The sequence below is a fragment of the Tachysurus vachellii genome, chromosome 13 (genome assembly GCF_030014155.1).
Source record: "Tachysurus vachellii isolate PV-2020 chromosome 13, HZAU_Pvac_v1, whole genome shotgun sequence".
Taxonomy (NCBI): domain Eukaryota; kingdom Metazoa; phylum Chordata; class Actinopteri; order Siluriformes; family Bagridae; genus Tachysurus; species Tachysurus vachellii.
This window is the reverse complement of record NC_083472.1, coordinates 18,967,527-18,985,399: the sequence shown is the minus strand read 5'-3', so window position 1 is coordinate 18,985,399 and position 17,873 is coordinate 18,967,527. Positions and strand designations below refer to the sequence as shown.

General features: G+C 37.6%; 2 protein-coding genes across 7 annotated transcripts in view; one reads left to right on the top strand and one right to left on the bottom strand.

Moving 5' to 3' along the window:
• limch1b (LIM and calponin homology domains 1b) overlaps positions 1–13,009 on the bottom strand; it is a 97,062-nt gene extending 84,053 nt beyond the window's left edge. The window contains exon 1 of one of the 4 annotated variants that reach the window (XM_060884467.1): positions 12,769–13,009. In XM_060884467.1, the coding sequence (XP_060740450.1) occupies positions 12,769–12,861 (93 nt within the window). In that variant the 5' untranslated portion in view covers positions 12,862–13,009. The remainder of the gene's footprint in view (positions 1–12,768) is intronic. The other 3 variants (XM_060884466.1, XM_060884465.1, XM_060884469.1) reach the window with 3 other exon arrangements.
• Positions 13,010–13,801: 792 nt separating this feature from the next.
• LOC132855524 (transmembrane O-methyltransferase homolog) lies at positions 13,802–17,244 on the top strand. Of its 3 annotated transcripts, none has more exons than XM_060884513.1 (5): positions 13,802–13,884; positions 14,602–14,861; positions 14,968–15,164; positions 15,579–15,736; positions 15,917–17,244. In XM_060884513.1, exons 2-5 carry the CDS (start codon positions 14,612–14,614, stop codon positions 16,059–16,061), a joined length of 750 nt encoding a protein of 249 aa, XP_060740496.1. In that variant the 5' UTR covers positions 13,802–13,884; positions 14,602–14,611; the 3' UTR covers positions 16,062–17,244. The 3 variants fall into 3 exon arrangements, with proteins under 3 accessions (XP_060740496.1, XP_060740497.1, XP_060740495.1); XM_060884514.1 differs by lacking the exon at positions 13,802–13,884 and adding an exon at positions 13,895–14,111 and having other exon boundaries at positions 15,935–17,244; XM_060884512.1 differs by lacking the exon at positions 13,802–13,884 and adding an exon at positions 13,895–14,111.
• The last annotated feature ends 629 nt before the right edge of the window (positions 17,245–17,873 follow it).

Genomic DNA, 17,873 nt, shown 5'->3' with positions numbered 1-17,873 from the left:
CTTCTCTAGTACACAAATCCCCTGCAACCCTAATCGAAAACATTAAACTGGTTTCAGTGAGGATGGTTGTGAACTCTACACTATGTATGAGTGTGTGGAGTGACTGAAAATAATTCCATCCACTGATCCACACTCATATTTCATACCCCACTCTGTGAGCCTTCACTCAGGATCATTATGAGACCTTGGGAGTCCTGCTCTGCTGAGAAAACAATACAGGATTATTTGAAAAAGGCATGTATGTGAAGAATAAAATTCCACTGTGCTGTAATGTATATGTGGCGATAATAAAGGCTTCTATGCCCCCGTTCTTCTATAAATGCTTGGGGTTTCAGAAGGTCTGTAAACAGACCTTTATAGTCAAAATCAAGTGTTTAGAAGTTATTGTGATCACTCAAGTAACTGATTATATCTATCCAGTTTTCTTCTTGGGTCAATGAAATGCATATGATTTTCATATAGTGCAAGTAGATCTTTGAGATGTTTTCACTAATTGTCATTGTGGAAATGTCCAAGTGCATGAGTTACTCAGAAAGCCAGAAAGCAATGAAGTTTTAATGAACACTTAATGACAGACCATTTATCAATTAAAAAACCTAAAGAGAAACAGTAGCAAAGAACACTGTAACTGCTTTTATTATTTCCCAACTCATATTTTGATTATGTCTCCTGAGGTTTGATAATAAAGCATTTTCAAATAGATTTCTCATAATATGGGTTAGAGAAACAATTAACCTGACTCTGGTGTGTCCATTGTATGCTATGGTTGCTTGGAAATAATGATCAGCTTAACACATGGAGTCTGTAGTTAAAAAAAACCCAGTATGCTTTGTCTTTTTATCATAGGAAATATTAAAACAATATCACATAGTGGGCTCTCATTTGCCTATCCAAAAGCCCCCAAAACCACCCATTATGATGGAAGTTAATGTCTTTGAAATACAATTACAATTAATACATAAATAAATACAATTATATTTATATATATATATATATATATATATATATATATATATATATATATATATATATATAATATATATGTTATATATTTACAGGTTGTCTATGCCAACAGGTGTTTACCAGCATCAGCATGTTCATGCCTACAATGTCTACAAGGTTTTCTCTATTGTTGCCAGTTTTGTGGCTAACCACCAAGCTTGAATTGGGATGCAAGTGTGTGTTTACCAAATAAAGAGCAAGAGTACAGTTCTTATCGTGCATTCTGGTCAAGCTTCATCCTCACCAATGTCACGCTGGTGTCAGATGAAGGACTGGTCATTAGTGGAACAACTAAGACAGATCAACGATATGTTTTCCAACAACAGAGAGAAGAGGATGGCAGCATGGCGTCTTGGGGTCTGTGTATCTGGGTATTTATGCATACCTAACTCTTCATAGCCACAATGGCATCTGAGATGGACCAGAAGTCAACAAGACCCATGCTCAGATCTCAGGAGACCATTGGTCCAGCTCCGATGCCACAAAACCCAGCATTAGAAGTAAAGATAATCTCTGAAACAGTTCATGGACGGTTGATCAAACTCAGAACAGCCTTACACCAGTGCTTTGGCCAGGTTCCCACCCACACAGCCAAGCAAAGCTAAGATAGTTGTGCACCCTTGTGAGGCAGGTGTACCTCCTTTCCTACCTTTCCTGAAGAGGTACAGCACAAGCCTGCTTAGTGAACAGACTGAGGCTTTTTATAGAACAGCAGATCTTCCCTGTGGGGTAAAATCTCAAAAGTAAAGTCTTTACTTTTGAGATTTTACCCCACAGGGAAGATCTCCTGTTCTATAAAAAGCCTCAGTCTGTCTTTATTCAGACTTCAGCACAGTGAGTCAAAAGACACCAAAGGCAAATAGTGCAAACTAGGCTTAATCTTGTATTCTATTTCCTATAACCCAATCCAATTATATGCTGAGTGCACTAGAACTGCTGGACTGCATAGTCTTTTTCATAGAGAAGTTGCCTGGCTTCCATGGGCACCATCCCAAAATCCTTAGAGATGTTCAAACACACACAATATATCATGAAATAGATTAAAGTGTAAGGCTTGACAAAGCCACTGACGCAAAGCAGAAAGAGAGAGAAAGAGACAAAGAAAGAGAACTTTTCATTTGCATACTAATGGGCATAATATATGTGACAGAATGCAAGATCAGCAGATGAAAGACGTTAAAGAGATCACTGGAGAGGCATCAGGTTTTCTTTCTCCTGCATCTGGTGTACATACCATTCCACTGAAGGTCCATGGGAAATGATTTTGTTTGCTGGAGTCTGAACTGTCACAAGTGTAATCAACAAAAAACAGATGTCTAGAAACACATAAGATATGAAGAACACACTTTGAATGTACTGCTGGGGTTTATCCAATGTTAATCTTGATGTTGATCAATCGGATCAAGGTCGTCAAACTGGGATGAAGGGAGTTGTTGGGTTTTTAAGAACATAGGATATGGTTCTAATAATAGTTGCGATACATTTTTCTACTAAGCAACATTATGGCAACAAATAAAAAAATCTATTATGTTTAACACTTTCAATACAGAACTAAAAGATGAATCAAAAAGTCTTATCTTTTCTTTGTGTTACTATATCACAACTTCAGTGAACTACATTCACTGTTACATACAGTACACTAAAACATGGCTAAATCCTTGAATCAGAAGGTGTAGATTATGTTCTATAAAAACACTGCTATGAAAAATGCCAGCAGTAACATAAATGCTAGCAAATACGCTATATAATCTAAGCAGAAGAAGAAAAAGTTTTTTTTATTGTGTTTTTAATTAACAAAGAAAAAATTCTAATTAGGGGGGGCACGGTGGCTTAGTGGTTAGCACGTTCGCCTCACACCTCCAGGGTCGGGGTTCGATTCCCGCCTCCACCTTGTGTGTGTGGAGTTTGCATGTTCTCCCCGTGCCTCGGGGGTTTCCTCCGGGTACTCCGGTTTCCTCCCCCGGTCCAAAGACATGCATGGTAGGTTGATTGGCATCTCTGGAAAATTGTCCGTAGTGTGTGATTGCGTGAGTGAATGAGAGTGTGTGTGTGCCCTGCGATGGGTTGGCACTCCGTCCAGGGTGTATCCTGCCTTGATGCCCAATGATGCCTGAGATAGGCACAGGCTCCCCGTAACCCGAGGTAGTTCGGATAAGCGGTAGAAGATGAATGAATGAATGAAATTCTAATTACTAATATAGTGACACTTTTTGTTAGAGCTTTGTAACATTAAGTTACTTTAGGATATAAGACTTCTTGAGGATATACAAAATAGGTGAACGTAAGAAAGTACAGCCAATTATTTAGAGATTTGCAGAGCCGCCTGTTGCCGTAAAGCATTTTCTTTGACTTTACGAATTTTGAAGGTCTTTTTACTCGCTCTATTAAGCATCTAAATGAGAGTGAAGTCAGAACTTTGCTTTGCCCGCCCATAAACATGATCTACTCCTTTGTCAGTCATTCAGTTTTTTTTGTTGTTGGCATGCTTGAGTTCCTCATCCTGTGTCATGGCCCAGTTCCAGTCAGACTGCACTGATATAAAGAGTTCATGGTCAACTCGATCACTGCAAGGTGCCAAGGTCCTGTGGCTGCCATACATACCCAACATTCCCGAATCATAGCAGCAATTACTACAGCAAATTCTTCTTTAGCGACTGGAAAATTGTAGAGATTTAAAACTCTGAACAACATATGAATTATGTAAAGAAAATAATAAAATTTAAGAAAATAATAAAAATCTATTTTGGAATATACTGTGCCACTGTGCCCCATGCTGGATTATTCTATAGTATATGGAAATGTCATCTAAAATGTCTATTCAGCTTGACACGATGTTTATACAAACCTGAATGCAGTAGACCACCAAAGTGCCCTGCTTTTATCACTAGCTTCCTGATCACCAAATATAGTGCTTGAATTTGCAGCTTTTGGTTGCAACTTTTTTAATCACTTATATTTTTTCACCCTCATGGTATATTATAATCTGCATAATAGACAATAAACAAATAACAAGAGGGACATAATCTGTTATGTGGTGTTATGTGGTGTAAGATTTCTTTAATGTTATTTGGATTTGATGGTTTATACTACATAGACATACACCCATAAATGTGGAATATCTAAAAGTAACTTCCATCCAAACAAAGAGAAATAGCTGATGCCTGTGGTGAAGGGACAGGTTGGAACACAACATAGAAAGGGTCCACGCCTGTGTGTTGATGAGGATTATGCAATCAGGTATACCATTATGCTTGAAAGGCTAAATAAAATATCTAGGACATGAGCGTATTTGAACCTGCTGTAAGAAAACAACTCCTCAACTAGTCCTCCTCAATTTCTGAGTGGCGACAGAAAGCAAGCAAGCAAAGGAGATGTGGCCACAGCATCAAACTGCGTTTTAAGCATTTGGAAGACTTTTCATATGCATAATATACAAAAAGAAAAAGATAATAAGGTGAGAAATTATAAAAGAGGTGGCTGAGCTTTTACTTTTTGTTGGTGTGTGTGTGTGTGTGTGTGTGTGTGTGTGTGTGTGTGTGTGTGTGTGTGTGTGTGTAAAAGACAAAAGTAATAAAAAGAAGTGTTCAGGCCTCTGAATTTATTTCAGATTTAATTTAAAGAGAGCATGTGTTTGTGTTTTGTAATTAGTATGTAAGTGATCAGTCTGCATTTGTGTACGTGTTTCTGTGTCTGTCTGCCCGGCTGTCTGTCTGTCTGTCTTGGTAAATACCATCTGGCTAGAAACAGTGTAGGCCTACTGTGTGTGTGTGTGTGTGTATGTGAGAGAGAGAGAGAGAGCGAGACAGAGAGTGAGTGAGTGAGTGAGTGAGTGAGTGAGTGAGTATCTGTGCCTCTTTCTGAATGGCTCCATTCATTCACCATTGTTAATGATATGGGCTCAGCATAGAACAATCCTGAAACTCAAATTTGTGTGTGCGTAAAAATTAATGTGTGTGTGGTGGAGGTTGGTGTTCTCTCTGATAGAAACGTCAGGATCGGTAATCTGACGACAGCCCTGATCTTACTGAACTGAAAATATAAAACCATGAGAACATTCCTCAAAGACAACTAATCTCATACACATACAGTCATGAGTTTTAGGATATTTAACAGAGTCATTTCCACACACACCTTTAAAATGTAAAGGAAATGGATACAACCATATTGTGTGTGGTATTTAGGTTCAAGCACTGATTATGCCATAACATCAGTGTCAATAATAATTCAATACAACAACTAGTAGAACTCAGTATAATACTCCTTCAACTGGAGCTGCCTAATGCACTGTAAGTAAATAAAAGACCCAACTTGCATGAATTTCATCATGATAAATCATGATGTAAGTCAGTATTGTGTATGGCCCCCACATGCCTGTACGCACTCCAGACAACGTCTGGGCATGCTCCTGATGAGGTGGTGGATGGTGTCCTAAGGGATCTCATCCTAGACCTGGATCAGTGCATCAGTGAGCTCCTGGACAGTCTGTGGTGCAACCCAGCAGCTTCAAATGCTCCAATAATTAATGTTTCAAGTTGTCAATTGGATTTCAGTCTGGGAAATGTGAGGGCCAGTCAACAGCCAACAGTGTTTTTCTATATATATGTAAACCTATATACTATTATACATAATATAGGAGTTTTAAGACGGTGATGGGGGCACGGTGGCTTAGTGGTTAGCACGTTTGCCTCACACCTCCAGGGTTGGGGGTTCGATTCCCACCTCCGCCTTGTGTGTGTGGAGTTTGCATGTTCTCCCCGTGCCTCGGGGGTTTCCTCTGGGTACTCCGGTTTCCTCCCCCGGTCCAAAGACATGCATGGTAGGTTGATTAGCATCTCTGGAAAATTGTCCGTAGTTTGTGATTGCGTGAGTGAATGAGAGTGTGTGCGTGTGCCCTGCGATGGGTTGGCACTCCGTCCAGGGTGTATCCTGCCTTGATGCCCGATGACGCCTGAGATAGGCACAGGCTCCCCGTGACCCGAGGTAGTTCGGATAAGCGGTAGAAAATGAATGAATGAAGACAGTGATCACTCGTATTAGTGTCATATGGCCCAGTCCTACTCTGTATGTTACAAATCAGATGCTAGTTGTTCCTCAACTCTGCAGGCCATGTGTTCCCAGCTCTAAAAGATACACGATGTACTGCTCTGGTTTGTATTTAGGGCCTTTCTTTTAACTTTGTGACTTCTCATTTTCCAGTCAAATGCAGAGCTATGCAAACTGGGTTAGGCAGTCAATAGGAAGTAAAGTAACTGTAGGCAGAGCATTAGAAGGCTGTTGATAGGCAAATGTGTGTGGCAGGCATGTAGCCACCAGTATCCCCTGATAAGCAAAAAGAGTCCAGCTCCCAAGAGACCACTGCTGACCCTGAACACACTTTCGGAAATTTTCAGAGATGGAAAAACGCCCTACTTCTGCTCATCATGACCCACTTACAGAATTAGCAAGGGATGGTGGAGTCTGTAACACGAGGCTGAGAGAGTGTACTGAGCTAAATACACCAACAGACAAAAGAAGGATAGCATGAAAGATACTAGCTCTAGTAATTCAATCTTTTCACAAGCAGCATAACATACTGTACATGTACTGTACTGTTCCTGCAAGTTTTTTTACTCATAGTTTAATTCACAACTGATAAGTTTACTATTAATGAACAAAATGTTTTTGAACAGCTTGAATGTCTCATGTAATTTCAGTCAGAGTTAGGTCACTAGCTCACACACACTGTACTAAAATGTTACATGGCTTCATATTTCCTCACCAGAAAGTCTAACTGAATAAAGTTATGCTTTAGACAGACACACAGGATTGTTGTTGTTCTGAGCTAGCTACCCCAGATTAGGCATGGGATTTGAGTCAGCTAGCAAGCAATTTTCTATGTATTTTGAAAAACAGGGAAATTGCTTACACTATTGACAACATGTAACTCTGAATCTGTCTTTTTTATCAAAATAGACAACCTCTAATAAATTATTATGAGTTAATTCTTACTTTTAGAAATCAAAGGCTTCCATAGACTCTGGAATGTGTGTGTGTGTGTGTCTGGTATGCTATTAGCATGTTTTTTCTGAATAGAATACAACACTATTGCTGCTAATTGCACCTAATAGCATTCCCAACCAAGTATTTTATTATTTTAGGCCTAAATACAGATTATGTGAAAACTTACATAACTGTTTTTTGGAGTTGGAATACAAGAACAGAAAAAGTGGGTTTTTGTTTTTTTGTTTTTAAATTTCTGAGCCCTGATCTGCTCATAGGCAGTCTCCCATAAAACAGATTTTAAGGTAGCAAGGAATTAAACCTAGGTGAAATAGACCATCTGGACTTGTTTTGATTTGGCAGGTCAGAGACCTGAATAGTCTTCAGTACAGTGTACCATGTCCGAGTCCAATGCTTTTTAACACTGGCTGGGGATAAAAAATGTATTAAATTGAGCCTAGTTCACCTGCTGGTGCTTCATAATGTATCATTCTGCTCTCAGACATAAATACCTACTGGCTTCTTCTACTTTGTGTTTGACAAAATCCTAAATATGTCCTCAGTTCTAAGAAATGTATTTACACAGGCACATTCAGGAGGTTCTGTCAAGTGAAGAATGTGTAAACTGGACTTAATCCTCAAGAGCTGTAGGAGTTTCCACTGAAACCACAACAGTTGTCCAAATTCTCAATTCGGGGCCCTGTGCGAACTATTACAATTTGTAAGGAACGTATATGTTTCAATTATTAAAAAAAAAAAAACACACTTAATCCTTTTCTTTTCCATTAGCTCTAACAGACTCGAGTTTAGCCAAACAAAATTATATACAGATGAACAATATTGTTTTACTCTAAGAGTGAATATAATGAATTCACTAGATAATTAATAAATAAATAAATAAATAAACATTCTGCATGGCCATGTTTCGATTGCCTAATACACTAGACTTATATAGTAACTAATATAATGTGTGATTAGGTAGTTAATACAGACAAAGGGAAGTGAAGGAGTATTACGTAGCATGTTGTGTGTGCCTTTGACAAAATTATTGTTAGGTATAAGCTGTGCTGTTCTGTCAGCATGTTGTACATAAAACACGTTATATATAAAACGAGTCTGGTAAAAGTGTATTTACTTTCTCTAGATAAACATGACTGCATGCAGTCATAGCAGGAGAGTTACAGTACATGGTGTATTTGAGCTGGACTCATCAGCGTGTATGATAATTGAGCTGCCTAGTAAAACGTGTTGCACTGACAGCTAGATCAGACCTCTGCTGATGTGTATAATTAAGTAGTTGGTTGGTTTCTGAAGTATACGTGTATTCTAGCATTGTGAAGTACACTATGTTTAAATATAAGTCAGTAAATAGTAATCTTTTCTTTCTCTGTCCAACTTGTCCAAACCTGCTTGTCCAACAGGGAACTACAAATTAAAACCTAATAACTCGGACCTGAAATCTGTCCCGGGCACCCGAGCTACTGAGCTGTCCCTGAAGGAAAATTATGAAGTGTATCTACAATTGGGGAAAATACTGCTCTTGGTTTCCAGAACCAGTGCAGGGGAAGCCTTTATTCACACCAATGAAAAATTCACCACTTTCCCACTCCCATATAAGTGAGATTACAATAACTGCTTTGATCTTAAACAATGTTAAACTATAGTTCTGAGTGCAGTTGCTATGTGCAGAGAGATCCATCCAAGCCTGAATGAACAACTGGGCAAGCATGAACATCATGTGCTAATTAATTGTATTCCTAACAAACAAAACACTCCCCAAGCACTAAGCACTGAGCTGTGGAACAATAGGAGCAAATAAGCAGATGTAAATCCTAACCAGGCTTTGAGTTTGTCTCAAGTGATTCTTGCTGAAGTGATCCACTAATTTCAGCACAGATCAGCCTAACACAATGCCTTACAAACTTCATTCCCATTGGGATACACTTGCATTGCTTGCAACTCAGGCATATTTTGCACATGAAAGGGTTGTTCTTTCTTTTTATGATCTGCAAGAATGAGTTGTGTGATAAACAAACTAATTGAGACGGTCAGTGATTTGATCCTACAAGTAGAACTCATAGGCTTATGGTAACTAGCTCTGACCCATAAATCTGAGTTTGAATTGTTGCATTAATCTCTTCAAAATACTTAAGTCTTCTGGTGTGTGCAAGGTGAGACTGCAACTTGTAATTCTCAGTCTACAACCAGTGAAACCACAAAGAACACCACTTTAACTTAAAATTTCAACTTTTCACTTAGTGGTAAACTATTAGTTACTTCCCTGTTTAATCAAATCACCATCAAATCATACAAACTATAAACACTGGGAAGTCCCTATTCTCTTTTGTATGAGTTTATAGCAGTACTGGCTTTGGATCAATAACTATCCAGCACAGTACCTTGTTAAATCTATACCAATGACCATACTAAGCACTGTTTTGAGAAGGTAAATCACCAATGCTAGAGTTATCACTCATATCTAATACTCGCTATACATTTCTTATCGTTTTTTTGCTCTTGTTGTTGTGCTTCAATTTCATTCCAAAATGTTGCTTGAATGTTTAAAGTTCACTAGTAAAACAGAATTGTAAAATCGCGGTATCCATTCTTTCGAAAATAAAGACCACCTTTCATGAAAGCATCGTTAACAATAGAAGAGACATTGTGGACTCATGGCCACAACTGACTCTCTTGAAGTCTCTCCAAAGTAAAATGAACGCAAAAACAAAAGCTATTTATGTGGGATGTGGTAGCTCAGTGGTTAAGGTGTTCGACAACTGACCGGAAGGTCATTGGTTCGAATCCCCAGGTCGACCAATTTGCCACTGCAGGGCCCCTGAGCAAGGCCCTTAACCCTCAATTGCGTGTGTATAAACTGTGTATGTTTATACTCAGGTGTATAAACTGAAATAATAAAAAAAATGTAAGTCACTCTGGATAAGTGTGTCTGCTAAATGCTGTAAATTTAAATGTAGAATTCTTTAATTTTAATATATCTGTGAGGCTGGAATGGTGAGGGCTAAATCTGGGTTTACATCCAATCATTTTCCACTTTATTTTAAAGTTTCAGACAGAAATTGTACTTCATAAATGAATTCCTTGGTCACGAGTAGCAATCCGTGGTCTTAGATTGCTACTGACGTGCAAATGACGTGCTCACCAGCGACCGATTTAGTGTGTCTGTGCCCAAAGACAGCAGTGTGAGCACTGCTATGACGCTGGTCCAAAGGCCACCAAAAGGAGGGCAGCATAGGATTACAGGAAACTCTTGAAACAGCTGAAGTCATGATACTGCCAAGGGTGAAACTCACCAAAAACACACTAATGGACAGAATAAAAAAACCTTATTTAATCAAGTGTCACTAAAGTATGTTACTGTTAATACAACCCTGTTCGGATCTTGCTGACTGATCCTATAAGCAGATCATAGCAGAAGACGTGTCCCAAATCACATGTTTATACAATATCTTCCTTCAGAAGATCTTCCTCTTTTTATCTGACACAGAGAACATCCTATTGCTCAGGCTGCTATAGAATTCAGCATTTTAATTAAGATCCTCTTATACATTATTTTTTACCAAATAATCTTGGTAAGAAAATTAAAAAAAAACTCCTACAATCACGTTTTGTATAATAAATAAATAAATAAATAAATAAATAAATAAAAATAAACCCACTCTTCATTCAAGACTGACGCTGTTAATTATGCAAAATCATATAACAGCTTAACATTCTCAGAGGAGACCCCCACTGTGCAATAAAACACCATCAGTTACGCTCCCCATCAATAAGGATATAAAGCAAAGCTACATTCAAAGCCCTGAGAACATAGCCAAATAGTCTCATGAACTCTTGGACACAAATTTCAATGGCTATGCAGGCTCATGAATCACTATAACTTGAGTCATGGCATTTGTTTAAAATGTATTTAAACTGGCAAAGATACTCCTAGTATACAGCTATGGCAGAATATATTTAATATGAATTTATTCCACAATGATGTTGAATTCTTGATTCTGACTGATCAGATGTCTTCTCTTATGTGTAACCTTTGATATGGTTGGAGTTATTTTTATTATAGGTTTTAACATTTTTGGAAGGAGTCTCCAGTATCAGTACTTTTGTTACAGTCAGAGGTAAAGCTGTAACTTTTAGACACAAGAAGGAAGGAGTGCTTTACTGTTTTCGTTGCAGTTTTATTGTTTCTCTATAAACTGGACTTTTTGTCTTATTAACTTCAAGAGAGAGACAAAAAGAATGAGGGAATGACTATGGAGCTGTTATAACATTTATTACAGGAAGTATCTTGGTTTCATTGGCATTCCACAATAACAAAAGTTACTATAAATGGATAAAAAAATCCAATGTGCTGTTTACTATATAAAATATTATTCCTTACTTAAACATCAAAAAATTTTATTTGCCTGTGATCCAAAAGAAAACATTTCAAGTTCAACCTTTTTTTTTTTGCTCTAGGAAGGATTGCTTAATTGTGTAATAGTTTTGCCCAGGGTCCTGTGATGTGTTTTTAAGTAAGTAAGAGAATCACCCTCATAAAAGCATAACCTCTGCAGAAGCATATACACGTTTGCAGAGACACTAAACAAACAGAGGCGTACAACTCCTCACAACAGTGTAAAACCCATGCTAGGTTCAAGCCAAAACCACAACAGTTTGGCACAATAAACACAAAACAACTGGCTTTGTAACAATAAACCATCCATGCAAAAGCTTTGAAACTGGTCTTAAATTGAGGCCTCGTTACACAGATGTTTGAGGTATTTGGCAAAGGATGGCTACCTGAATTCATCAAGTTTATAACTGTAGCAAAAGAGCTGGCAAACATGTGACACTACTAGAACAGTGACTTACAGTATACAGTCACAGTTCTAGCAGTGTCACATGTTTTTAAATGAATAACTGATTGAGAGCGAATGAGTAGAGCCATAGGGGTCAATGTATCAGTAACATCCAGAGTTTAAAACTATAGACATTATAGTCAGCACGGTCAGATACAGTATAAATCGAGGAGATGGCTTCGGACCTTTGGGACATTTGTTGCCTTAGCCTTTTGGCCATTTTTCAGAATAATGAGGTCACCTCAAATACTGTACATCTCAACTTGCAAAAGAAACTGAGTAATTATACTCTTACGGATAACTAGGTGTATCGATACAGTTGCCCAGTCTGACCTGATCAACCTGGTGCACCATAGTTTTGGAAGATTGATGTGCACTTGTTGATAAGTGACACATATTTTTAGCTTAAACATCACATTAGTGCCATTTTTTCGGAGAATGAACCTTCAAAAATGAAAGACTCAAGTGCTAATAAATGAAAAGCGTTCATTAGCCAACAAATGAAAAAACACATTCCACACGAACACTATCTTTCATCTCATGCATACGTTAAGATAATTTGGTGTCTATTTGTTCAATTTGTTCAACAGGTGACTAGTAAATCTTGTTAGAATTCCCTTAACTGTAATTTGATTTGGGTGTAATTGTGCACCCAGTTTTAACTCAGCCCCTAGAGTGTAAACAAATCTTGCACACCCACCCACACACACACACACCCACCCACACCCACACTCACTCTCTCTCACACACACCCACACACACACACTCACACACACTCACTCACACACACACACACACACACACACACACACACACACACACACTCACACTCACACTCACACTCACACACACACACACACACGTGTTAAATGAAACAGCATGACTGAGATAACTTGCCAGCTGACGTTGAAAGGTAAACAGAACGTACCTCTATCCATTTCCGGGCCTCGCGCACAGCCGGTTCGGGGGCGGCCTCGCTGTGCGGATGTTGCGGTCTAGCATCCGAACCAGGGCTGGCCATTTGGGGAGCAAGACAGCTTTTAATTCAGGCGATAAGAGAGGTGAGAGAGCTGGCACCGGTGTGACACCGTTCTGGCTGCTGTTGCGTAAAATAAAAGTTTTATCGGTTTGTGTTTTTTTTTTTTTGCCTTGAGAGTTGACGCCCCCTTCGGTTCCTGCGCTCGTGCCGCAGACCTGCACCGCTTTCTCAGTGATCCCCGCCCACCTGCACGCGCTACTGTGCCAATCCGACACATGACAGACTCAGACAACCAATCACAGACTCGCTGGTGGTCGAAGCCCCGCCCTACTCCACACACCCACTGCATGGGTTCAGAAAGCTCTAATAGCATGCTGAAGATTTTGGATAGTCATAGTATAAAAAATATACCTTAATTCTTATGAATACAAACTGAGATTATGGATACGAAATGTTCAAGTTTGAAAAAAAAATAGTAATATATATATATATACATGGATCTATATATATATCCATGGATAGTTATTTTTTACATTTCTAGCTTGACAAATTTATAAAGATTAATTTTATCAAGGTTATTTAATCTTTAAAGATCACTTTTTCCTGTACAGAAGAAGAAAAGAAAACCAACACTCATTGGTTACTGAGAGATTCATAACATAAAGAAATGATTTTAATTAAAAGGGTAAAAACTTACAACACAAATCTAAGAACAGACAGGGCTATAAAGTGTCTTGTAATGGGCTTCTGCAGTGGTTTTTATAGTTCAGATGTCAAAGCTACAATTCTCTCGTGTCCCTTCAATTACCTGCATCGTTTTGAAGTATAGTACAATTAGTGCACATGACTGCCCTCTTGTGGTGAATATCGACACTTCACTTGTCTTCTGAAAGTCTTTGATTCCTTTTCATTGCACACAATTCCTGACTGTTTTACACTACACTGTGCCTTTAAGGTTGCCATGAGAACCGTTTGCGTGAACTTTAGAACTTCCTTGATTTGTTAAGATGCGCTCATTTGTTTTGAGTCGCATTTAATCCAAACAAATACAGAGGTCAAAAACAGGTGACGTATAACTAACAGCTGGGCCTGACAACTCAGGCTTTTGTATCTACAAAATCATTAGAAACACACACACACACACACACACACACACACACATATACACACACAAACAATGCACTGTGTATACATAACCACTGACACACACACACACACTGCACTGTGTATATATAGCCACTGACACACACACAAACACACACATTTTCTGGTCCTTTCTGTTCTTTAGCCTGGTAAGTTATGATGTTTTTTAAAGGAACTATTTTTTGGGTAAATTATTTATTTTTGTTGTTTATTTAGGTAAATGTTAAGAACAGTTGTTCTAAGGTAAATGATATTGAACTACTATATAAATCTAAGGCATTAGCAGTAGTATCGATTATCTTTTTATTTCATTTAAATGTTGTTGCATTGCAATGGTCATGAAAAGTCAAAAGCAAATGCTTTATTGTTTTCTGTAAACAAAATTAAACATGACATGTTATCATTGCTAAAATGCACTAGATTCTACAGATAACACTTCATCTTTTCTTTAGGTATGGGACAACTAATAGTGTTGGCTTTCATATTCATTCTGTAATTACAGAAAGATTACAGATGCACTTATTGTTACAGATGCACTTATTGTTATGATCATTTCTGCCTTATTTCCACAATACATCTTTAAAAGTATGGTGAAGTTAGCTATTAAGTTCTAATAGCTATTTCTCCACTTCGTATCAGGTCTGAAGTCATGGAGACACTGCTCCTGCTGTCCCTGCCTCTGCTTTCTGTGATCATTACACTTTGCCACTCACCACTGCGAGCTCTTTATCGATGTCTGTGTGAGAAAGTGCTGAAGGTCCTCTGTGGAAATGTTTGTGTCAGACGCACACATGCCTACATCTTCTCTGAGTGTACCCATGGCCAAGCTGAAAGTGTGCTGGCCACGTTCGACCTTTACAGTAAAAAACATGCTTCAGCCAGCATCGGGCCAGAAAAAGGTTACAAATGTAGTCACCCTCTGTGTTTGTGTGTACACTATATTTTAAATGTTATTCTTAAAATGAGCAATTTGTGTCTTTAAACTTTCTTTATCCTGCCTTACAGGTGTGTTTCTGGATGAAGTGGTACGACGCAAAGCTCCTCTCAGGGTGCTGGAGTTGGGAATGCACTGTGGCTACACTTCTGTCCGAATACTGCGTATGCTTCCCACCTTTGGAAAATTGTTCACAGTGGAGATGGACCCACTTACTGCCGAGAAAGGCGAGGAGATCATACTTGTTGCAGGGTTTAAAAATTCACAGGTGTGTGGAACCAAAAAAAAGTGCAGTTGAGACAACAATTTTCAGCTTTGCATTGCAAGCCTGCTCTTTTTCATCCCCTTGGGTGAATCCATGTCATCATCTGCATAAGGTTTTATTTTTAAATGTATATCACCTTATTTCTTCATTTATCTTAAGATTATTTTTATCTTTATTTTTCATTCTGACTGCTGCCTTGTGATCTAATCCAGTATTCAATTTGATCTTGATAATTTTTTATATTTTATATTTTTATATTCCCATGTAATATCAACTATACATTATTATATTTCAGAATTGAGTTTAAAATTCTTACATTATTTTATTATTCTGAACTCACCTGTGTCTAAAACATCACATGGAACTTTACTATCTGGATAATCTCCATTACAATTAACATCTGTCCATCTACCTCAGTTCCAGGTTTTACCCTGTTCTTCAGCTGAAGCCATCTCCAGCTTAGCCTCTCACCTAGGTGAGGAACGTTTGGACCTAGTGGTGATGGACCATGACCCTGAGCAATATCTTCCAGACTTTCTGGCCCTTCAAAGAGAGAATCTGCTCTCTAAACACAGGTCAGTAACCGAAACCGAACTTATAATGTGCATTATATCACATTTTATATTATGTCTTGCCCTCAGACGTGCATTACAGGACATTTAGTACAGCTATGCAGGCAGACATTATGAATGACAGTGTTTCAGATTCAAAAATGAATACATGTATATTTTTCAACATTGTCTTTCTTTTACTAGTGTCCTCATATTAAACAGAGTTGTGAAAGCTGGAGCTCAAGCTGTGATGGAGTACCTCAGTACCAAGCCACACAACTACAGTGTGTGCCAGCAGGTTAAAGACATGCTGGAGATCCACTGTCATATGGAGAGAGAAGACAGTTAACACTATGCAAGCTAAGAATTTTGGATGTGAAATATACAGACTGCTCAACACTTACAGCAGCAATCATGAAAATAAGCATAATAACCCAAGAAATGGGTTATATTCTTAGGTGATTTGTGAGGTGATCTGTAAAAAAAAATAAATAAATAAATAAATAAATAAATAAATAAATAAATAATAATAATATAATAACCAGGTTGTAAGTACTTCTTCAAAATGCCAAAAGAAGAAATAAGAGCAAGAGACAAAAATTAGAAAGTAGGCAGTTTATTGAAAACTGCATTTAAACTCAAACAGGCTGGTCATCTGCTGATCAACAGTTTAAGACCATAGCCTTAAAAAGTTCAAATCTGTGCAAAAATATGGCTTCAATGTCATTTTTCTTTAGACAGTCACAATGTCATGATCTCCTGATGGCAAAAGCAAAAAGGCTTTCTGTTTTTGTACATGGCAGGATTATTGAGCTGCACAAGCAAGGGCTCTCGCAACGTGCCATTGCTGGAGAGGCTGGACGCAGTAAGACAGTCATTTAAATTTCTCAAAAAAATATCCCAAGAGTTATGGGACAAAAAAAATCACCTGCACTGAGCAGGAAATGTCCAGCTCAGGCAGCCTTTTCCACCCACAAGTGTGTGAGTGTGTGTGTTTTTTTTTTTTCTTGTGCCATTCACTGTAAACTGTAGAGTCTGAAAACTGAAGCTCTTGACCTCTCTCTGCATTATTTTCAGTGCTGCCACATGTTTGGCCAACACATAAGAAGGTATAGAGGTGTTCCTAATAAAGTGGTAATCATAATCATAATCTGAATTGGATAGAATCAAGTATTAGATGCTTTACTGATTGGCTACAGTATGTTATTCATCAATAAGTTCATGAGTCTGTGTATGTGTGATGCCTTCCGGTGCCCTGGCGCTGTATTCCTGTCTGAGTGAATGAATTAATTGATAGTTTTTTTGCATTTATTTTTTATTTTTTTTGCATTTTATTATTGTTGCTTGTTATGTGTAATTTGTTATGTTTATAAAGGTTCAATGTATAAAATATTTCTGAGTAATTTAAGGTTTTGCAACAAAAAAAAATCTTCATTTCAAATTTATATTGATTTATGAAAATGAACCCCAGCTGAGACAGAGGTTATCTCAACAAACCTAATTATTTTTTAACTGCAAATGCAAATCACATTGAAGCCAGCTAATGGTTGTTGCTTTATCTTTATAAACACATTATAAACTATGAAATAAAAGACAAGGCAGCAAAGAGTTACATTATTTATTTGTCCTAATTCTTAATCATTATGAGAACAAGGAAGACTTTTAACAACATTTTAAAAGACTCATTGCATGAATTTAGATGAAAGTATACATTTTGAAGGAGGATTTTCTTTATGAACAGTTTCTTTTCCACTAGTAAATGCTGTGACTAGTAAATATCTACTTGTAATCACATATCACATAGTCTATAGGCTATAACATGGTACATTGTTGTGGTTTTTTTTTACTTTTTATTATAATAGTGTGCTGTTGGTGGTGGTGGATTTTTTTGGTATTTTTGAAAACTGTTTTTTTTTTGTTGTTGATGTGTTTCATTTAATTAGTATATATAATCAAACTGTATTAAGCTCTGTTTATCCTACACCTCTAAAAGACACCTTTATCCAGAGCGATGAAAATCTGAATCTCAAATACCTCTCATTTCTTCTTTTGTTCCCTTTTATTAATTAACATTAAACAGAATAGATATTTTGAATGATATGATCATATTTTAATCAGTAAATTACTAAATTACCATATAATAATTCAAATTTCATTAATA